Source organism: Catharus ustulatus, chromosome 6 (genome assembly GCF_009819885.2).
Source record: "Catharus ustulatus isolate bCatUst1 chromosome 6, bCatUst1.pri.v2, whole genome shotgun sequence".
NCBI classification, from domain to species: domain Eukaryota; kingdom Metazoa; phylum Chordata; class Aves; order Passeriformes; family Turdidae; genus Catharus; species Catharus ustulatus.
The window spans coordinates 23462997-23487196 of NC_046226.1; the positions used below are offsets into that span (position 1 = coordinate 23462997).

General features: G+C 41.3%; 1 protein-coding gene across 6 annotated transcripts in view; it reads right to left on the reverse strand.

The window, feature by feature from the left end:
- The window catches only part of TTLL5 (tubulin tyrosine ligase like 5), a 127179-nt gene that overhangs the window by 89054 nt on the left and 13925 nt on the right, over positions 1 to 24200 (reverse strand). For all 6 annotated transcript variants that reach the window (XR_004418170.1, XR_004418168.1, XM_033061921.1 and 3 more), the window contains 7 exons: positions 16035 to 16136; positions 15822 to 15913; positions 13670 to 13777; positions 7181 to 7262; positions 5843 to 5904; positions 5056 to 5147; positions 2228 to 2269 (listed from right to left, as the gene is read on the reverse strand). Coding sequence is in view for 4 of the 6 variants with exons in the window: in XM_033061921.1 (XP_032917812.1) it covers positions 2228 to 2269; positions 5056 to 5147; positions 5843 to 5904; positions 7181 to 7262; positions 13670 to 13777; positions 15822 to 15913; positions 16035 to 16136 (580 nt within the window). In the remaining 2 variants the exon portion in view is untranslated. The remainder of the gene's footprint in view (positions 1 to 2227; positions 2270 to 5055; positions 5148 to 5842; positions 5905 to 7180; positions 7263 to 13669; positions 13778 to 15821; positions 15914 to 16034; positions 16137 to 24200) is intronic.

Consider the following 24200-nt stretch of genomic DNA (forward strand, 5'->3'; position numbering starts at 1 on the left):
AATAAAAATGCCAGCAATAAAACAGGTTTGCTTGATGCTGTAAATGGCACTAAATCAAAAGTTTTCTAGCCTTTCTAAGCTTTCTTCCATTTCAAATCCACAGGTCAAAAACTTTGCTTCACAACTTTCTCCAAAATCTGATAGGTAACCTCCTCTTAAAAATCATTTCCTAGCTCTACTATAACAATTCATCATCATGTGATAACTGCAGCTCAAATAGAGTACTACAGGAAATCCTTCATCCTATTAAATCATCTGCTTTACTAAGGAAACACTTCTATGAAATAATCTCCATTGTCTCAATAGAAGATAGATGATTTCACTGATTACAAACAGTAAATTTATGTCTACGTATCAGCAGCTCTGGCTCCTCCCTGACAACAAAACTACATTGCTGTCAAAATGCTAAAGAAAACTCTGTCTTTGCTGGACTTCCTGCACAGTTTTTTCCATATTTCACTGCAGAATACCTGGCTGTAGCACAGAAATGTCTCCAACTTCACTAAGATCTTGTTTCCTTTCTGACCCAGCTTATCTATAAAAGTATAGATAAATCCAACTACTCTGGTATATCTCCAAATTCTGCAAGCATCCTTGGTTCCCAAATTATTATTCTAATTTAATAAGCACTGACAGTAGCTGGCAAAAAGAACCTTCCTATTTTCTACAAAACCTTGCTATTCAGTAAGACTCTTTCCTTTGAGCCTCAGCTAAACTTAACTCACAATGACAAAAAGCAGTGAATAGACAGAATTAGGTTCTCAAGATTATTCCATCTGTCCTACCTTCCCTTCCTGATGGGGAAACATCATTTAAAAAAAAAAAAAAAAAAAAAAAGAGAGAATAATTCCCACTACATTTGTGCAGGAAGCCCAGCAGCATAATAACGCCTAACATGTTCCCACACAGCCAGGTGCTTAGAATTGCAAGAGGAGTGACAAATAGAACATTTTAAAAGGTACATCAGTCTCAAACTAACAATAATCTCACATTTTCCCATTACCTATAAGAAATGCTTCTTTTCTCTGCATCTATTTTGACCCAGTTCTTGCTCAAATTTTTGCAGTGTCTTTCAAAGGATTGTCTCACAGAAAATGATTACAGTAATTTCACGATTACAAGTCGCACTGACTATAAGCCCCATCCTCCAGGTGTTGGCAACATTTTGTTCTTTCTTCATACACAAGCCGCACCCAATTATAAGCCACTCTGTCGTTTGCAGCGAGGACCTGCATGCAACTTTCACAAAGTTGCCAAATAGCAGCAGAATCACTGGATCGCAGGGTTTTACTGGTTCAGCTCGGGGCCATGCGGACTTGGCCTGCTCAGGACTGCTGAGGGGGCCGCCAACGGGGCCGAGTGAGCCAGCTCAGTGCTGCAGCTCAGCGGGGCTGCTTGGGGTCAGCCGCCGCTGCTGGGCTCACTCGCCCCCGCCTGCACTGGGTAGGCTAGCCCTGGCCCGGCACTGCCGGTCCTGCCACCGCCACGTTCACTCCGCCCAGCCCCTGCCACGTTCGCTCTGCCCAGCCTCCGCCGCATTCGCTCCGCCCGGCCCGGCGCTGCCCGCCCGGCCCCCGCCACGTTCGCTCCCCCCGGCCCGGCGCTGCCTGCCCGGCCCCCGCCACGTTCGCTCCCCCTGGCCCGGCGCTGCCCGCCTGGCCCCCGCCACGTTCGCTCCGCCCGGCCCGGCGCTGCCCTGCCGGGGCTGGGTGGGCTCAGCTCGAGGCTGCTGCCAGCTCACATTTCCGGTTGGCAAATTTCAGAATTTTTTTCCACAGATTAGCCGCTCCAGATTACAAGCCACACACTTTGGGTTCAGACCAAAACTTTGGTCAAAATGGTGCGGCTTGTAATCGTGAAATTACTGTACTTCTCTTGTAGGGCCACCTGAATTTTGTCAGTATAAATTCTCCTGTGCTTACCTTATCATTCAGACTTGTAGTCTTTAAAACTTTTATCCAGCTGACCTTGACTCTTATCACACTATACCTACTGTTTTTTTTAAGCTAGAAGTGATGTAAATATTTTTTTCAACATTTGCTTTTGCCACATGGAAACACACTGGTATCATCTCCTCATGTTGACTCCCCTCTCAGCCCTCCACCCTTACCCCAGGCTACTCTAACCGTAAAATATATTTGGGGACTAATTATGCCAAAACCATTGTACACAGTAGCATTTGAAACTGTAGCCCTTACATAGGTGATGGGAGCTGAAGGATACTTACTGATCTGCTGTTTGCTGTTTGTGACTGCACAGACACAGAACGCTGCAAGAGACACACAAAGAGGAAAAAAAAATTGTGTTCTCCAAAATACTATAATCCCTGCCCAAATTGTTGAGGACTGGCAAGTACCTTAAACAAAACAGTATATGCAAATGGTGGCAAGGCACTGGAACACATTGGTCAGAGAAGCTGTGGATGTCCCAACACTGGAACTGTTCAAAGACAGCTGGATGGGGCTTGGAAAAGCCTGGTCTAACGCAGGGTGTCCCTGTCCATTGCAGTGGGGCTGGAATTCGATAATCTTTAAGGTACTTTCCAACCTAAACCATTCTATCATTCTATGGTAACTGAAGTCCAGAGATAAAGCTAATCTCTTATATCATCTCAGTTCTCATCTTCCTCATATCCTGCACAAATGTATCCTGTCTCCATTCCAAACACAGCACTCACTCTAACCTCAGATGTGCTCAACTGTGCAGAACGCATCTGGACATACGGTTTTCAAAAGCACACTGAACTCAACTGTGATGACCAAAATTTATATTTTTGTAAAATAAGTCACCCATGTAAAAATATTTAATGCATCAAGGAGAAACAGATTATGTCAAGTAAAATTGTTCATAGAATGGGGCAGGGAGGAGTAAAAATCCCTTAATTTTGCAAGTAATTTAATTTAAATATCTCAACAATATTCCAGTCCTTTGAAGAAACAAGATACTATTTAACATTCTAACACAGGTGTAGAAACATCAAAATGTCAAGAAGTACCCTGTTATCAGGGTACTGTTATCAGGCCTACAAGTAAAAACAGTTTAAGGACAGGGACAGGTTCAAAAGAAAACATCATTGGAGTTTAGATTTTTCTTGCCTTCAGTGGTATTCAGGCTGTCTTCTTTCTCTCCAACACCCATGAGTAGCAAATGGTGTAAGAAAGGATTCTCAGGAGACATATCTATCATTTCTAGCTGTACTACTGACAAGTTCTTCTCTACAGTTGGTCTACTCACAACAGATCAAGGTCCTTCATTGCTTATGATCAATTGAAAGAGCTCCAACCCAAACCAACAAGAAGTTACAAAGGAAGCAGCTAAGTTGTCCATTTCCCTAGAGGGTGAAACGCTCAGAGTCAAACCAAAGAAACTGCACAAGAAACCTGCAGTCCAGTCTGGTGAAACTCAGAAAAAAGAGTAACCATCTCAAGATAGTTATTCAAGAGAACTCTCAAGAGCACTGGTACCAACAGCTCTTTTCCAAGCAGCAACTTTTACAATGATTAAAAATGGTCTATGTGAATAATCGAAACTTAAGACATCATGAAGGAGGCAGGAAAAACAAAAGACATTACATACACCCCTTCAACAGAGAATTGGTACAGGCATCAAAAATCCAAAAATCTGAGACAAAATGTATTCAGCAAAGAACAAGTTAAAACATTCAGGGACCATGGAAACATCTAAACACCTATTTAGCCATGGGATCTCCACTTAGGTACTTGAAAAAAAAAATGCTATAAAACTTTACCACTGCATTAGAAACCTGCTCCTGGTAAAGATAAGTTAGGGGAAACACCCTAATCTCATTTCATAACCAATGCACTGTTATACAAATCTTTGCACTTTTGCACTTTTCAACTAGCCAGTCTTGCATCTCTTTGTGGGTATTTGTTAAGTAAAACAAAGTTGAAAGCCTCCTTAAAATTCAATGCTTTACAACAGCATCATTTTCTGAGACTGTCTTGAATAATTTTGTCAAATCATCAGGATCTGATCACATTAAGAAAGAAGGGTACTTTTTTTGGAATGGCTGCTAATTTATCTCATGTACCTTATGTCTGCTACAATCAGCACCTACACAGTCAGAGGAATCTGTATTTAAAGCACTATTATATTTGTCTTAGAAGTTTCAGACTCAGTCATGCATCCTAAAGATACTCAAGTCCCATCTTACCAGTTACTCACTTCTATCACAGTGACTAAAGATTGAGCTTTACAAGAAACAATACTGCAATTTTTGTGAGTTCTCCCTATACCAAATAGACAGTGTCTTGATACATGGTCACAGAACAAAAATGTTCCTAATGTTGTCATTTCCTAACTTGATCTACACGTGTTGCATGTCCATCGCTGCAGAGATGTCAGTCTCTTTGAGGAAAAATGAGTTCAAAGTCCAAGTGACATAACACATCTCCCTGCTTTTTGTGAATGCTCCATTTCCACAGATACTTATAGAATCCCTTTCAAAGACAAAAAGACAGAACAACTGCCCTTCAACATTACAGTGCTGAGAAAGCACTACCTCAACATGAGGCCTCAAGCCAGTCATCCATGGGAAAGAAAGTGAGATTCCAAAAGAGGATGGCAAAGAAGTCTCAAACCCCAAAGCCAAGAAGTTGATCACCTGGAAGGAGGTCTTAGAGACATTCATAAAGCTCTAGGTTTCTGGAAGCTTGTCATCCACAACAAAATCAAACTGGTTGAAGAGCCCAGAACTCAGGTGTATCCCCTGAGTCTGAGAGCCACAGAATGGTTCGGGTTGGAAAGACCTTTTAAGGTCACCTAGATCCTGCCATGGGCAGGGAAGTTTCCACTAGATGAGAATGCTCAAAGCCTCATCCAGCCTGATCTTGAACACCTCCAGGGATACAGACTCCACAAACTCTCTGGACATGTTTCAGTGCCTCACCACTCCCACCGTTAAAAATTTCATCTTCTGTAGCTATGTTAGAAATACAGATAATCTTGCTCACTGCCTCTCACACCTGTGAGTCAAAATCAGTGAAAATTACTTTCTCCTATGCTCCCCAGCCAGGGCTTGTAGAAGTCACGTACCTGCAGCTTCTGGTATGGATTTCTTCTGACAGATTCAGATGAATGATAAACGGCCCGGCTTGACCGCTGGGCTGGATCCCGGCATACAAAGCCTTCGGAAACCAAGAGCCACATGAGAACTTTAAGACAGACAAATCCTGAAATATAAATCTAGCATTCCTGTTTATACTCTTAGACTATACATGACCTTCTTGTCCCTGCCCAAGGACCAATAAGGACGCTTTTCCTTTTCATACCTTGTTTTGTTTAATCCTAAACTGTAATTGCATTACATTTTTTGAATAAAAACTTGCTTCAAGACCAAGTACTTAAATCAATACATGGGTTACTGAATAGCAACACAGAGATAGACTTGGTTTTTAAAACAGCTGAGCAGGGTACCTGATGACAATTCTATTTCTTTCACTATTGAGGCAAATTGAATCAAACAACTAAATTGAGATGCAAGGGACACTGTGCTCTAGACAGTACTCCAATTCTAGTAACCCAACCAAAACCCATACATTCAACCTAAAAAAACACATGAATACTAACTCTGAAAGCTAAAGAGAGAGCAGTGTCTTCAAATACTAAATTAGGGACCCTTAAAACCACCTAAGCATCACAAACAGACAATTAGTCTGAAGTTGAAATATCCATTTATCACTTCTCAATGCTAAATACAGATGCTCTCCTTAAACTAGAGTTTACCTCTATGATACTCATCTAGTAACATGCAGCTCATGAATCTACCTTTTACTGGTTTTAAATGAGGGAAATACTGAAGGATTTTTTTTGTTTCACTCACCTACTAAAGTAAACATATCTGAGAGCATGCTAGCTTTGATCTTCAGGTCCAAAGGAGCATCACTGTCCCCACATGCAACAGAGGATAATAGGAATTATTTGTCTGGCATGAGAGGAGTGTATCAGGATTCAATATATTTCCCAATATAATTTCTTTGCTTTCTTAGAACAGGCAAAAACAAGAAGAAAACTAGTTGATTTTCACATACATAGGTAAAGATTAGAAAGTAATGGATTAATCCGTTTATCCTTTTTCCACAGCTTTTAGCGTCCTAATGCAGACACATACAGCTTTGTTTAAACTTACTTAGGGCTAGAAATATTTTCTTTGAAGGTATGTATTTACATTTCATGAAGTAGATAAAAGTTGATGTTGTAGAATTCTTAAAAAACGTACTTAGCTACTCCTCTTCCACAAAATATCTGAGAGACCTACATAAATAAATCTTCAATTTCCATTAGAGCATGAGGGTCAGCATAAGGCCTAAGGTAACACTTACTCTTTAGAATTTTTCTGATTAAGAGTACTAGACTGAGTCCAAGAACTCCTCTAAGTACTCAAGTGACGGCGGTGTAAAAGAAGGGACGGGGTCTTCATGATTTGCAAGGAGCCATGAAGCCGTTTACTGATCCACAAAGCAAAGTTTATATACTTTTTCTATTGTTACTAAAAATAGCGCACCAATAATATTCATGTAACTAAGGTATATTGCTCACTTGTAACTAGATAACATTGCTCAATGTAGGCCTCCTTTAAGCTAGTCAGGTAGATACAATAGCTCCTGTAAGTCCCCATAGAAACTGCAGGCTAAGCACTCCAAACCAAGCATCTTCTTATCTTTTGCATTCCTTCCCCAAAATCCCACTTTCTTCTGCCAAGGCTTGGGCCTACACACTCCTGTCAAGGCTTGCGGCCTACTATGGCTAACAGATCCACATCAGTAGTGGCAAGCTGAGCAGTGCTGGTAGTTCTGCTCTCTAGTTGTATTCCCACACTCAAGTCAAGGGTAACCGATTGAACTCTGCTAAGAACATTGAAATCCAACACAATTGTCTGACAGAGCTCCAAAATTTATCTATGATGAGAGATTATGAAGCGTTAACAAAGACAACGGAAGAGAAATAATTAAAAAGTAAATGGATTCCCAACTAGGCTCTTTCAAAACCTATTGCAGCAATAACTTTGTTTATCCAAAGGAAAAAAGCAAACGAGTATCCTCTCTGCTGGGGAACAAAATTTACTGGCATCATGAAATCATGCACTCCTAGGACCACAAGTTTCAAGGACAACCATATCCAGCAACAGCCCCTGCCTCATATTAAACTGGGAATCACTTACCAGGCCAATGATGGGGACAGATTCACTTCCAACAGCCAGGGTTTCAGAGTGTCATCGATAAGGACATCAAAACCATATAGCTCTGAAAACATAGCAGACACCAAGTTCACCTTACTGCATCTTTAAGCATTCAGGTAAGGTCCAACATTAGTCTCTACCAGGTCATTTCTATCTAAATTATATATGTTAAATCCAGTAAACTCTGTAGGGATGAACAAATAATAACATTCCTCAAGTGGCAATTTTCACTTCCTCAGAATCAAACCTAAATATATTCTGCCTGTGGGGGAAAGAGAGGAACAAAAATATTAGGAAAGTATCATATCGAAAAAAAACCAAAACTCTTTACTGCCCACAAGCTGTATTTCACACAGAACTCTACTACTTACTTTCACATAGAATTGACACAAGCATAGCAGGTTCAATCTACTTCTTTCATTGGATCCTGGAAACATTATAAAACTTCATTCTCCTTTCCACTTTTTAATCCCTTTACTCATTGTTCCAGTCAGCTAGAAAAAATCTTGTTACCTACAAGCATCAGTTTCTTTTCAATTATTCCTGTATGTTTTCTGCAATATCCCCACGGGGTTACAGCAGACTTCTCCTCAGCAACTCCATCTACATGGACAACCTCCCGTAACTTTTTAGCTTATTGACAGTTTGCCACTTTGCAGCAAACCACAACAGAAATATTTTTTTCCTTAGATTCTAAAACATTCATAACATATTACATCTGCTAGATGTGTTCTGCTCTACACAGGTCAGATTGAAGCCAGTTTCCCATTCCAAATCTGATTTTACTATTTCACTCTCTATACACGTCTAGTTTGGAAAGAGTTGCAAGAAGGATGCTACACAAAGATGACTAAATCAGAAGTTGGCATTAATGCAACTCCTTCTTCCAGCATTAAGAAATAGACTTAATAATCATCAGGGCAACTTAAGCAACCTTTTTTTCTTGAACCACCACAAAACAGGGTACTGGCAGAGAAGGATTTTCATGGAATTAACCAGTTCCCTCGTGCCTGAAATAAGAGCAGGAGAACTTCTTTGCCATGTTTCTTTCCTTTAATTCTGGCCTTGGCCTTTTGTCGCCTGCCTGACGTTGACGCTGACTCTGGGGAGCTGGACTGCTTGACAAGATCCTCCTATGCAGACAGCTGTGCAAAAGCTCATGTAGCTTATAATGGGAAGTTAATGAGCTGGGGTGGGGGGAGGTTTGAAAGGGGGGAAATGGCAGAAGAGTGAGCATTGCCTGCTCACTCTTCTAGAGTCTGTAGCCAGACATTCAATGGGAAACAAAACAGCAGAGAGTTAAAATAGTTGGTTCACTCCAAAGAAATGAGGCTGAATTTACATTTTGCTCTCTTGCTCCCCAGACACGAATGGCTGCAGTAGAGGGAAAAGGAGAAGGTGGGGATTGTAAGTTTAAACATTAGCAGAGCATTTTTGACTAAGAGAAACTTCTGATGACTTTAATACATTATTTCAAAACACAATCTCAGATTTGGTGAAGATCCATGACTATTAACAGCACAGAAAACTCAGCAGCTCATGCACAAAGCAGAGAAGTAATGAGTAGGCCTGCAGCAGCTGCTGGTCTGCAACCTCCCAGTCAGGAAGCAGCACATTTTGTTTTGACTAGCTCCTGCTTCTTTTGCTGCTGGCCATTCCCTTCCTTGGCCCCTCAGAGGCCCTTTCCTAGTATTTTGGCTCCTCTTAGTCCTCCTCTCCCACACAGTTCTCTTGCAAATTGCTTGATCTTTAAAGCTCCATCTTTCCTGCCCAGTAACTCATTCTGTCCACTTTTTCAAACACACAGGGGAAACCTTTCGACCTCTAACCATGCTGCTGGAGCTTCATATTCCTTTCCCTTGTGTCTGCCTTATTTATTAGGACAGTAAGTTCTTCAGGGTATCCCTGTTGATTCAATTCCATTGTTAAACACAGATTCTAAAGCCACTTGCAATGACTTAGGCTCTCCTAGGAAGTCTCCACTGCTGCTCCATAATGCCCCAAGCTTCACGTATTCTGAGCCATATCTACAAGGCCCAGACAGACATCTCTGCTACCTCAGAGCATCAGGAGCTATGTAATATCCATATTCTGCCAATTGAATCAAGCCTTACAGATGCCACACAGGGCTTAGCACAAAGATTTGCTCAACAGTCACAAGTTTAGCCAGAAATATCTTACTGGCCTTCTATTACATTTAGAAAACGTACTTCCTAGATAAAACACAGTAGCTGTAGTAACCTTTCCACTGTGAAACTCCACTACCACTTGAAAAAATAAATACATAGGCAGGACAAAGATGTGGAGTCACACAAGCATAGGATAACCAAAAGTGCATCCTCTGCAATTACCAACTTCAGCAAGGTCACCATTCCCCTCTGCAGAGAAAGTAAAGAGAACAACTGAAAGAGCAAAACATGCCTCACACTGTGGCAAAAGTAGGTTCAGGACAAGCCACCTAGTGCCACTATAGTTACTAAGGAAGAACATAAGAAACCAAGGTAAGAACATAAGAAACTAAGATACCAAGTTTCCATATAGCCTTCTCTTGCTACTAGATTCATCAAAAACATGTTTACCCCGGCAGTTCATTAAAGATTGGAATTACATCAGGTACCAACTGTTTCCAAGACTCCACAGGAACAGCCCCCCTCCTCCTCCTCCAATCCCCATAGAGAAGTCACTGCTGACTGAGCTTCCCATCCTCCCAAAAGAAGGCCTAGCTTCAGAGTGCAGTCTAACAGCAACAGCTCAGCCAGAGAATTTTTGTCAATGAAATTATCTAAGACTAAGACAAAGACTGGAGAGATAGGCTTTTTGGTTCAGGTAAACTCCCATATATTCCAAGTTTATTTTATAACCCTCTCCAAGACCGCACTGGCACTCTTTTTTACAAAATATCCCCAAAGAATTTGTTATACTTTTAAAGTATAGAAACTAAGTCACAAGTGATAAACAAATTTTTCATTATTTTGCATAGCATGAATAAGTTCACTTCCTAAAGGGTCATGGTAATTCTGGTCTTTCTTTTCAGCTTGTTCCCTGGAGAAAAAAAAAGCTGTATTGTAAAGTACATGTCAATAGAGACAACCTGAAGTTATGAAGGGACACAAACAGCGGGGAAAAAATTGCACAGCACATAACTCTTTTGATATTGCACTCTTAAGAAGACTTCTCTGCAGAGAAGCTTCTTTACTTCTATGGAAGCCTGAAGGACAATTATTCATGTTCTCAATAAAAGACTTCAAGAGTGGATCAATTTCAAGGTATATACATAGTCAGAAGCATAAACTGAGTTGGAAGGTACCCACAAGAATCACTGAGTCTAACTCCAGCTCCTCACATAATTACCTTAGACTAAATCATATAACCTATGGGATCATCCAGATGCTCCTTGAATTCTGACAGGATTCCTTCTGGGCTCACTTCCCTGGGGAGCCTGTTCCAGTGACAGATCACCCTCTCTGTAAAGAATCTTTTCCTAACATCCCACCTGAATTTCTCCTGATGCAGCTTCATTCTACTTTGTTGTATCCTATCAGTGTTTCAGAGAGAGGTGATCAGCACATCCCTATCCACTGCCCTCAAGCTCAATAGTGTCACAGTTGGGTTTACTAGAACATAAATGAAACAAAAGGACTTCAATCTGTTGCTTCTTTAAGCTCACATTTCAGTGAGCACAGAAAACGGTGCTAACACTGGCTGCTGGCAAAAGCATGTGCTGTACCCAGCTGCCCTCATTTCATACCCTACTAAACCATCCCACAGGGAGATTTTTCATTCTGCCTGAAAGCAGGCCTTACTGGCTTTTCTAGCCTACCCAGAAGTGCTTACTTCAGGAGGGAGAAAAACACAGTCTAATCAGCTTGGGCATATGCAGCCCTAGTGTACCTCCTGTTCCCACACTGAGATGTCACATCCCTCAAATAAGTGCAAAATCTGTCCTCATAAAGAAGGCTCCAGAGGTAACCATCAACTCAGCTGGTGACCAGCTTCAGAACAGTGCAGTCATTTGGAGAGTTGCAGAATGCCCTCCTCTGGGGTTACTCACTGGTTACAACAATTTTACTGGGAGCCTAACTTTATATAAGGAATTATTAGCTAATCACAAATAACAAAATAGAGGTCTGGGACCACTTGCATGAACAAGGCAACAAAATCATGTAGTACTTGCAGTGCTTCTGTGATGTACTTCAGAGGAACAAAACTGAGCATCCCAAGTCCTCTGAAAACCGATTATTACTAGAATGCAGTAAATAGCCCCCATTACACGGCCAAAATGGAACTCACTACACTCTTCACATAAACTGTCACCAGCACTCCATTTTGACATTAGAAAAAGGATCATCCTGACCTAGTAGCCTCTCTTTCTAGACATGCATTGGTAGCAGGAATCAGACTGTCTCAGTCTTAGAAAATGAAGAAGCCATGAATAAATTTTCTTCCTTTAAATCCAGGAAACAAGTATATTACATATAAAAACACTTAGTTGTGAAAGAACTGAAGGACCACTACAGTACTTAACTATTAGAGAAATAAAGTAGGCAACCTCATCTGGACAAATAAGTATTTGTGATTTAATTTGTAGGAAGAAAATGGCAATTGCACAGGAATACACTTCCCAATAACAGCATTACAAGCACTAGAGTGGAACACAATTATGTTTCTTAGAAGTTTTCCAATACCCATCTCTGCATCTGAATTTCAGATAAAGGTTTCTGAAATCTGAGATACTTTTCACATGATCAACCCTCCTAGGACACACACTCAGTTTCATTGTTCACAGTTCAGAACAACAGGGAGAAAAAAAAAAAAGGCCCTTGTCTGAGACTCTACATGCTGCCTTGAAATCTCCATTCCCATTCTCCTTCATGCTAACAGCTATGAACTGAACCACTATGAACACTTCCAGATAGAAAAACTGAATATTTACAACAAAGTTAAAAGTTGCACAACCAAAAAGTGTCAGAACATGACACACAGATGACAAATGAACCACACAGCATGATGGAAGTTCAAATCCTTGAGACAAGGACCACCACTTAATTGTGGGGGAAGGTGGCAGAGAGTACTGAGCTCTGGAAATGCCTAAGTCTCCCTGGGGAAGCAGTATGGCTCCTACTTAAGCTCTCTTTCCTGGGAAGCTTGCAATTTATGTTTACACTGAAATAAATGGAACAAAACAGTTTATTTGTGGGGGAGCATCTGAGAGGGTGGTTAGTGCAGCCCTGGGGAGGCAGCAGGAAGTGGGATAACCTCAGAGCCAGGCCCAACAGAAAGTACATGAGGAACATTAGTTTCCATATACACAACTCTACAGACACAACTGAGGAAGGAAAAGGGAGAAGCCAAAAAATAGGCAGCTAAAGTGGTTTTGATGTGTCTTTTTTTCAACTAGCCAATAAAGTGCCCTTTCACTGAGACTGTTATCTAACTCATAAATCCCCATGTAGGACCAGGTCCTACAACTTTGAAAAAAAGCATCAGAGTCAGTCAGGAGAAACTATGGTGAGAGAAGCAGATAATTTTGGGAGGCAACTAAACAACCTATCAGTCATGTCACCTTGATTCCTGACTGTCTTATCACTCCCAAATATCCAAAGATATATTTATGCTGGAGTACTGAAAGCTGCAGAATTGTCAATATCTAAGTGCAACTCAAGGATCACATAAATGGATTTGACCTGTCACAGGTAGTTCAAATCTAAGTTCCAATACCTAAACACAGGATAGCTTAAGCCAAGCTTGGTCTTTGGTTCAAACACAGACTGAGACTTCATCTTTGTTCACACATCCACATGAGTGAAGGACGGCTAGGAGCTGGAGGAGGCCTCTTTAGGGAAGGTTGGGAAGCAGCCACTGGAAAGTGGGAGAAGGCACACTGTGGTACCAGCCGCTGCTTTCTGGAGCCAGTCCCAGCATGTGCTGGCAGTGAGCTCTGCAATCCCCTTGCCAGCACATAGCTGTGTGTGGCTCCTGCCAGGAGCAGCCTCGGACGCCGCCGTGCGGCGCTCCTGTCACAGCACAGACTACCTGCCAGCACTCCAGGCGCTGCTGCACACACACGTACCAAAACACAAAACTACACTGCTGGATGGCTCAAGAGAAAACAGCAAATGCCCTAAAAACGTGTTTAATCATCCACAGCTATCCTTTTCACAGGTGCTAGTAAATCACCAATTTTCCAGCACTTCCCCAAGTTCCCTTTCAAGCCCCTTTTCATCATCCTGTTCTGATTTTCTTGCACGAGACTCTGATCAGTGACACAGGGTGAACTAACATTCGATGCCCCCTGCCCTCACTGATGTTTATGCTCAGAAAAAAAAAAACAAAAAAACCAAAGTAAAACCACCAAAATAGTGTCCAGCTCCCTAGCACTAGGGAACGCACATATCTCTGTAGCATGACAAAGCTGGAAGTTCCAAACAGTACTCAATAGGCAATCAACAAAGATGTCCCCCAGCATCTTACCGAAGCAGCTGTCACGATGTGAAAGAAAACTTTTACAAGCTGAGGCAATGGACAGCTCAGCAGAAACTAGAGTCTTGATAATCAGGTCCTCCACGCTGGCCATCAGTGCTGCAAGGAGCAGGGGGAGGATGAAAAACAAAAAAAATAGATTGTGAGGTAACACATCCAGAGAGGCATGAGAATATGCGTATGGAGATACACCTTTGTGAATCAAAGCATATGAGACCCTATGGATGGTAAAGCAATGATGCTTGAAAACCCATGCAAGCCTAAGTTTATAGAGACATGCATAAGTATCCTAGTGCAAAAATACAAATGAGTATGTGAGAATGATAAATGTGAGTATATGTACAGTGCAGGTAAGTAAAAACATATGGTAAACACATCAACACAAGTCAGCTGGAGTCTGCCCACTGCCCACTTAGAGTATTAGGAAGGATTAAACAAGAGTTGAAAAAGAGTGGGTTAGTGAGATAAGCCCTCAAACTACAGACAATAAGCCATAGCACTGAGATACAGAAACTTTTCTTGTGAACTTTTATGAGAGAACTGTTCTGTGACACTGCACCTTTCTCTAAAGCAGCTGTTCCCACACCAAAATTCACAAATCTTTTCAAAATTGTGTGACTGGTGACTGAACGGTCCTGCTGACCTACAGATAACCCACAGTAAGAAAGCGCTCTCCATCTCCTGCATGAGCCTGTGAATAGAGCTCAGGAACAGGAGTCTAAGCAGACAGAAGAAGCAAAAGGCAAGAAAAGATGCATTAGACATAGACCTGGATTCGACACTGGACTTGGGATGAGTCATGCGATAGAAAGAACACCACACTAGTTTTGTTTTCAAGGACAAGCAATAGAGAAGTGAGAGAAGAGAGAAATGAACAAATACTGGAGTCAGTCTCAGAAGTTAGTAAGGATGAAAGGACAGCCTTCCCTACCCTTCAAAGGGAGCACAAGCAAATCCACACAGACATCTGGCAATCCCTGCTTCAAAGAGTATCCTCTAGAAACCACTTGACTAGAGAGTTTACTTTAGGTCTACAATTACTATTTCTCATGCTCAGATGATGACATGCAGGGACCTGAACAATTACAGAAAGAGCATGCAAGCAAATTCAGATGTGAACTTCTGTACCAGAAAACAACTAACTGAAACCAACGCACATGGAAACATCCCAGGACACATAAACAACCCAGAGCACAAAAATCTTGCCAGCCCAGACAAGGCCAGCACTTTTTAGCCAGCATTCTGCTTCCCTATGACCAGAACCAGATGCATCAGAGAAAGGTGCAAGAAGTCTTGGAATGGATAGTTAAAAAAATCTGTTTGCATTGCTCAGTAGTTCACTTAATTATTGAGAGTGTATATTTTATATTTGAGATTGGGGTGAGGCATAGAGATGTATCAATATTAATAACTACACATTCACAGCTTGCTGAATGCATATGGTGCAAGGGATTGGACAGCCATGCACACACGATGGAAAATAAGTCTACTTCTATCTGAAAGCCAGACTCAAACCCCTTTCTCCAACATTCAGTGCTCCTTGGCAACATTTACAACATGGGCCACAACTGCTGTCAGTAATTTTACTGATGTCTCAGTATCACAGGTAAATTATTCCTTAAAGGATATACCCGGATTCTGCCCTGCAGATGCAGTTACTCCTAGCAGACCTGGCAAAGGTGTGGAAGAGGGAGCTATTTTATATGAAACACAGACTCAATGAAAACACTCAGCAAAAACCTGAGCCATGGAAAGATGACACCACATCCAAGAGTCATTCAAACTGGCACAGTTGTCCAGAGGTTGGTCACTCATCAGACTGAACAGGCCATGGGAGCAGTAGAGGGAGGGAAGCTTTTAGAAGGAATGGAATGACCTTAAGAAATGGGAAATGTAGGTAAAATATTAAGAAACACAATCTGAGAAAGTCTCAGAATACTAGTTGCAAAAAGGAAGGGGTTAGACCTTATCTCTGGGGATAGGGAATAAATGCACAGCTCTAGTGATTAAGGAACAATGCTTCCCTCCACCCTGCTCTAGTGCTACATGGGACTCACTGGGGTTCTTCCCTGACTTCTTAGAATTCACACTAGTGAGATGATCAAGATCCAACAAAAAAATAAAAGAACAAATTTTTACTGACCTGCAGTGTCTCTCCCCTCTTGTTTTAAGTACCTCAGCATTGCACTCATGCTCCACTTGTTTCCATAATCCTCTACTTCAGGATCATCACAGCTAAAAATAAATAAAAGAAGGAGATTGACACCAATGGCCTACCTCGATGGATCAGCATTAGGCCAACTTAGGTAAATTGGCCCAACCTCTAAAGAACAAGTTCCATTTTCCAGCAAAGTACCTGACATAATCTCCACTCTTCTTGTTGACACTGTAGTTGGTCAGATGCATGAACTGGTTTTTAATGTTCCTGGACGCTTGGTCATACCTCACTGTTGCAAATCTGAAAGAGGAATAAAAATTCACAGTATATCTTGAACAAGTGCCATTCTTGCTAGATACAGCATGCACATCACTACAAGTCACAGACTACCACACAGACCACTCAACAGCAACACCTAGGGAGAGAATGCATGTAATGAGACTTCATCAAATGCAAAATACAAAGGACACATCAAGCAAAAAATAATATAATAGAATATGAATATAATGTAATAGAATAGTTGCAGTTGAAAAGGACTTAGAATAGTAAGCTAGCCCAACTGCAATAATTTTCTTACACTACCCGATTCAATACATACTTTAGGCCTCAGACTTTGGAGAAAAATAAATTTTTAAAAATTGAGGGCAGAATCCAGAGCATCTGGTAGGTAGAATGACCAGTACGAGCTACTGATAATCACCATAGCTTGTAACAGTAAGCATGTTCCAGTTCAAAAAAATCCCCAAACAGGAACAAAAAAACCAACAAGAGAAAAAACACCTTCAATCTCACAATCCTCCTGTACCACAAGAGCTTAAGATGCCAATGTCTCAAAAGAGATAAGGGTAGTAAGAAAGGATAAGGTGAAAGTCAAACACACACTATCCAAAGAGGCCCCAGCAAGAGGAAAAGTATATACCAAGGAGAGCAGGGTTAGCTGCGTTAAAAGGGGAGTACACGTGGGGGAAGCCTCAATGCGGGAAAAAGGAGACAGGATTCAGGAAAAATGGAAGAGGGAGAGAAAGTTGGATCATCTGGTAATGCAATGAAATAATGTTCAGAAAAGAATGCATCTCCAATTTTTTTCATTGATAGTCATCTCTCTTCATCCGTCCCCCACTATTTTCTATAGTTCAGAAGAAGCTGAACTATACAAAGACAGCTAACAAGTTTCACACACAAAAAACAAAACAAAACAAAACAAACAAACAAAAAACCACCAAAAAAACCCCCTACAATCCTTCCTTTGGAAACAACTGCCAGAAAAACAAAGACCTTATTTCTCAGTTAAAATGCTACTACTGCCCTCACTTGGTAGCCATTTTGAGAAATACGTGTTGCCGTAAGAACTATATCAGCAAATCCAAGAAAACGCTTACACTTATGCTTAAACACACATGTGGAAGCAGGGGGGAAAACAAACCCCCCATGATATAACTAATTTTGAGTGGCAAGGTTAAAATAGTGAAAAATATTTTGCACTATATTTTTCTCAGCTTTAACTATGTATGAAGTCAGAACAGCTGGCAACAAAAGCATTTGAAAGTTTGGATCCCCTTTCCACATACTTCCACAGCTTAAAGTATTTGAATCTCTTTTCAGTGTAACTGTAAGTTTCCTGGATTTAGCACTTCTGTTTTGAAAATAGTGACAAAAGACCTGTCATATTTTTTGTTATTCACGGTTTCATAATCTCCATAACAATCATTTACTGGCAGCATACTAGAAGTATTTGTTGAAATATACTTTCAGTCAGATCCTGGAAGATACTGAGCACAATCAGAGAGTCATTTCAAGTCTCCCTTGGTACTTCCAAGCAGAGGGCATTGAGGTTCACCATTCTTTTCATCTTATGCTTTTATTCTTTCATCCTTAAATATGAGAACAGGAAACCCTGGTAGACACAGACAATACTCCAAACAACAGTATTTCTGTACCTTCAAATGCTTGCATTAGTTTCCTTCTACAGAGACCATCCTTAATTATTAGGTGGTCTGAGTTCAATGCTCAGAATTTCATATTTCCATGGGGACTGTCTATTCAAAAGCTATTGCACTGTTCCAGAGCTCCCAGTACCTAAGCCTTCTCTTTTACTAGGGTACTGTCATTTTGAAGGACCTATGGGCAACTTCAGCAATGCACCAAAAACTTCCAAAACATTAAAATGCTCTTACCTATTATCAAAAAAGCCCAAGCTTTAAATAACACAATCCCATGCTTAATACATTCACCCAGAGCTGTCTTGACCAACTTCATGCTAAGTGCAAGCCTGCAAATGGAAAACACAAGCTATTTCTAGAGCTTCTATCAATAGCCTCTGGATGTCAGAAGAGTAACAGATCAGAAGTACAATACTAGCAAACAGCCCACACTCCTTACACTTTTGTGTTTTGCACTTGCTTGAGATGGAAGAGTGTTACTACCTCTGAAATACCAGCCACAATTACCTTCAGTACTCTACAGTTCTATAGCTATTCAGACTATACTTTACTGTATCTTTCTTCCACTGTAGTAACTATGCTGCTCATCAATCGTACTTGCTCTCTTCAGAAAGGACAAGAGACTTGCAGGCTACTGAATGTCTTACTTCAGCAGAAATTTAATGTTATTTTAGAGAAACCAAGGTCATAGGAAAAGGCCTTACAGTAATAGTGAAAAATAGAAAAACAATGCTTGTAAGATTTTCTAGGTGTTAACCTGAAATTAGAATACACTCTTGAGGAATCTTACAATCTTTTAAAAGATTACTTCATTTAAGGGCAACGTTCTTTTCCAATTTCATTCTGGGTCACTACTAAGAATAGAATATATGTTACTTAAAAGATAAGGGCCAAGATCTTAAAAGCAATTAAAAACTAAATGGTAAGCAGGGACAGAAAATAAAGGGCAAGCCTCAAGTTTTCCTAGTAACAGAATTTACCACAGGCATATGCTGCAATATTCTGCATGAACTATTTTTCTAAACACTAAAGGCTTCATGCCCAGGTGTCTCACATTGCTATAATCCAGCCAAAGAGTGATGAAGGCACAAGTACATGAGTCCAGATCACCATCTGCCAGGACAGGACTGTTTCTGAGCCAAAGCATTACTCGTGGATGCTGCTATGTGGGAGCCTGCAATCAGACAGGAATCCAAGAGTACTCCTAAACCAGAGGCTGGATTCTCCACACGTGGAGGCCCACCTTCAGCCAAAAAAGACTATTTTATCATGGGAAACTCATCTAAACACTATCTTCTGCTTATTAACACCATCTCTTCTTACTCTGCTTCAAGCAACTGTCATTTTCCCCCACTGTGATCTGTTCCTGTCCAAGTTCTGGACTACTCCATAGACCTTGCAATGCAGAGACCCAACACACTGAACAGGCATTGCTGTTAAAGTGTGTGTGGGCTGAGTGGCTCAACAACTAGATTCACATTGCTTTTAATTCTTACATGGAATTTTCCTGTAGGACTTGTCAAGTGGAAAAAAAAACTATGAAAAGGTAAAATTTTCCACAGTTAGTCTGGAGGGTTTTCTGCCACTTCAGTGCATTCTTCTGTCCCCACTTCATGTAAACCAGCAATTCTTATTGTTAACAATGTGAAATATTATGCAGGTAGCCAAGAAAGGAATGGATGTCTGTTCTGTATCCACCATTAGAAGAATACCAACTCCACTGTGGCCTGAATATAGATTTGCTTTCTCTATAACACAAGTTCTAACCACCAGTTTTCAAAGCTGAATGACTGAACTTTCTTTCACCTGCCAACGTACTTAGAGAGTGCAGGAGTGCAGGAAGATGAACGAGGAGTAGTCCTCTCTGACATCATCAACCTGGGTCATCTCTGAGGTAAGTAACACAGCTCACAGCAGCAGGAATATAGGAAGCACCTTCCTATGTCCTGATGTTATATGCTGCTTGCTTTCACTGTTGAAAATGAACTGCAAGCAATACCAAAGATATTCATTCTCATTAACTTCTTTATCTGGCCTTACTGCAGTCCTGTTCTCTCAGAGAGTCTCCCCTTCCAATGAATCTTGTCCTTTTAAAGTCTGAGGAAAGGGCTAAGTTAAGAAAATTAAGGACACATTCTAACATAGTATACAAGAGAAGAGATTCCAAAAGCCTCCAAGCAGAAATTTTATAAGAGAGCTTCTACTCCAAAACTACACCTGGAAATAGGAATAGGTTAAACTGAGGCTGACTGTGCATTGTTCAGTTTCCACACTAACTTCTGCCTCCCAGGCAGAAGTAGCTGCAATCATATTAGGAACAGCCCTGGCAGCCTCCCTCCCTTTCACTGCAACTTCTTTACCCGGCAGGACAGAGGAGATGTCCTTCATTTCTAAATTCCAAGCTTAGAATAGAGAAGTGATACTCATTACATTGTTCTGATACATCTGCTCATGTCTCAGCTGGTCACAGCCAAGTCACAGGACCATATTCCAGCTTGGAAAAAGCCAACAACCCATTCTCTACACCAGCAACTACACACTGCTACACAGCACACTTTCCTCAACAGCACACTTCCCTTTCCTCTGGTCTTGGATCAGAGAGGAAAAAAGAGCAACCAAAAGCAAGCATATAAGTGGTAGCAGCAGCAGTAGCAGCTAGCCTGGGCAGCACAAAAAGAAAATTAAGCAAAGAATCCCCACTAATTCCTTCAGACTCCAGAACTACCCTCAACCTCCAGACTAACAGTATAACCATCTAGAGACATCCCAGCTCTAAGCATCCCTGCCATCCCACAGAGGCATCCCTGTCATGTCATGTTACAGTTTCACTTTTGGTATTCAGATACCAACAGATTCCAGTCTTCCTTCCCCTTCTTGTAAGAGTTCATTAGAAGTCTAATGACCACACTCGAGCTCCACCTGCAATAGGTCACCTTCTTCTCAAGAGCCATGAAAGTTTTTTCCCTGCTCACCTAGCAGTTTATAAAACATGTCAGAGCTCACACTGAAAAATCCACAAATCCACCACACCGAACTTTGGCCCTTTACTCACATCCCCACACCACCTCAACCCAAACTACTATTTTACCATCACAGTTCCAGGCAGGACAGTACCCAAGGGACTGTACAACACTCTTGGTCTTATCTCCAGAACTACTTCAGGAAATGCATTAACCACAAGGTAAAGTTTGCAAGTGATTCCAGAAACATGTAAACTGGACCATTAAATATTTACAGAAGATGTTACATGGTTTTGCATGAAACTTGACAGCTCCAGAATGCTTATTTGAGGCATCTAGTCAGAGCCTGGGAAAGGAAGAGGAGAAGGGAAAAGACTCTGGAGAGGGAAGAAGGAAAGAATAGTTAATCCTTCTTCTCACAAAGGAGTTCTACAAAAAAACCACACATTATGATAGACTTTTCCATGACTGCACAGAGAGTTCCTGCATAAACATCCTGGAAATAATCGGTGTAGTGCTTTTACAAGCATGCTCCTCACATTTTATGCTTGGAGTCACTTTCCCTCATTCCTCCCCATGCATTAGACTTTAGCTCCCCTGTTAGTCTATCAGCTGTCACTTTGTTTAGGGAACATAGTTCCCTTACAGTACAGGACAGAAAATAGAAGTCTAAAGACCATTACAATCCCCTACCTCCAACATTAACATGTTTCACAGCATCCACCTGATACGTCAGTTAGCAATTGAGTACCAACAGGAGCTAAAGCTTGTAAGGGAATTACTAAACATAAAAAGAAGTTTTGGTGACACCTCTATGATGGCAGTTTCTCTAACCAAAGCTGAATAAAATTACTCAAACAGTTCCATGCTAAAGAACAAGATCCAGGAGCAGTTTTACCAGATGTCTGGAGGAACAGGGGGGGAAATAAAGACTTTTTGAAATCTTTTCACAACAAATTTGAATGTTTTCAATTTATGCATTGCCATTAACATGATTTTGAACCTTCAGAGCACAAGAAAACACCATGAGGATAACCAAGTACTGGCACAGGTTGCCTGGAGAAGCTGTGGAGTCTCCCTCCTTGGAGATATTCAAAAGACATCTGGACATGGCCCTGGGCAACCAGACCTAGATGGTCTCACTTGCACAGGGGGTTGGACCAGATCCCTTCCAATGTCAGCCAGTCTGTGATTTGGTGAACCTCTCATGTTCTGTTTCTCACATTCTCTAGTTTCTCATTGTTCAAACTGTCAGCATCTTTAACAACGGAGCTGACCAGCTTTAACTAAGCAGCTACCAACTGCTTAGCAGCCTATCTGTAAAGCACAACAGTAAGGTCATGTAGTTATGCACCTCAGTGATTCAGTAGTTATTCACCTCAGTGATCTGAATCTGATTATCTTCATTAAAAAGTAAGGAAGCAACATAAAGCCTTCTGGCTTGATGGTCTATCCACTGGCCTGAAGCCCAGCAGGCACAGAGTGAATAACATTGCTCCACAGCTTCTGCACGGAGCACTGTCTACTGAAGTGGCTGCAGCCAGATCCCAGTGGTCCATGCAGAAATAAACGAGTTGCACTCCCTAAGGAGCAGAGGCTGCTGGGCAGGGGTTACTGCAAGTGGGATGGGGCTGCTGCAGCTGCCTCAGCCAGCTCTGGCTAAGCACAGCCTGTGAGCTACTGTGAATTCCTCAGCTCAAAGCAAATACCTGAATTCTTTGGAAACCACAGGAATCCAGCACAGAAATGGTGAATATCCCAGAGGAGCCAGTGTCAATTCAGCTACTGAAGGAAGGGTGCCACAAGGCTGAGCGGTGTGAGCTCAGGTGGCAGCATGGCAGCTAGTGGCAGTGCTGCAAAGCCCAGTGGTCTAACCCCAGAGCAAACCCTTGAGTCCCACTAGAAAGTCTCCCCAAGCCGCTGCTTCTTGGGCCCTTTGCAACAATGTCTGGGTTTCAGCTCAGTTTTGCTTCTTTTTCTCTAATCTATTTTTCAAATTCAGTGTAAATCTGAATGACAAGTTCTTGACCCTTTCAGTTCAATTCAAGTTCAGAAATAGGGCTGTCTAAAAGTGATTTAGGAGAAAAAGTACTCTATCAAGAAGTCTCTCCAAAAGAAGGAGCCATTTCACTACGAATTCCCCCCACTGCAGGTGGGCATCAGGCAAGAGAGGTCTACCAGGCTCATTTTTGTCCAATACAGGAGGGGAAGTTAGACAGGAGAAAGAACTAGCAGAACAGGGACAGTTTACCAACAGCACAAGCTATTCCTGGTCCTATGTTCTCTTCAGCTGTACTTCAGGCACAAGTCAGGCTTGTTATTCTCTACTCACATGAATGCCCCTAAAACACCAGCATAATCCACCAATTCAGCAGTTGGCTCTAAGTGAAGCCTTGGGACTCCCACATAACTGGGAGGTGACTTGGAGAGTCACCTTCAAAAGCATGTCAAAGCTCATAATTAGGACTGTAGTTTGTTAACAATGTAACTCTTATTTGAACTAAGATATAAAAGAGATGTCAATAAATATATTACCTGTTTTATATTGCCTGTTTTAGAAATCTCAGATAAACAAAACTACCAGGATTTTTAATGTATGATAGATGACAGAGTTATACCCTCAGGCAAACCTGGACCAAGCTTGCCACAACCACCTAGTTTTCCAAAATTATACCTTCAATGCAAAGGTCTCAACTACAGTTCTCCAGGCTGTGATCACAGACAACCAATCTAGATTATAATTGTCCTTTCCAGTACAAAGTTACTAAATATCTGCTAATTTAACAGATGCATGGCAACACACTGTGTCTACCTTTTTTTTTTAATATGTACTAGAAAAGTGTTCAACACACTCTTCAATCCAGCAGGAGGATCTTAAGTCACCCAGTGCTGCTTTATGTCTAGCACACAGCTTCAGTCTTGTTTCAAGCCTCAAGACAGAGGAAAAATATCCCCATCCCACTCCACTCCCTCCAAACAGATCACTGAACATCTCCAAATTAATCTATTAGCAGCGTTCCTTCTAGACATCCACCAGGCACAAAATATGCAAGGAGTTTTGATAGAGTTCGAGGGAGGCACGACTAGAAAAGTTGTATTGTAACTAAAGATAAAAACAGAGCACGTTCACTGATACCATTCTTAACTCCCCAGAAGTCTGATAGTTGACTCTGTTCATTTGAGCCTCTGTCCCCTTTACAGCTTATTCCATAAGGAGTGGGATGGAAACAGTTAGAAAAGGAACCTACTCAACATCAGTGCTTCCTAAGTTCTACTCCATATTCTTTTAGAAGATAAACAGGGAAAAAAAAATCCAAAACAAACAAAAAACCCCCAAAAAGCAAAACAAAACCACAAACAAAAAAGCTAAAAAACCCCCCAGAAAACCAAACAAAAAAACCCTGACACAAACAAAAATTAATTTAAAAAAAAAAGAGATAACTTTGCCCAGGGCAAACCAAATA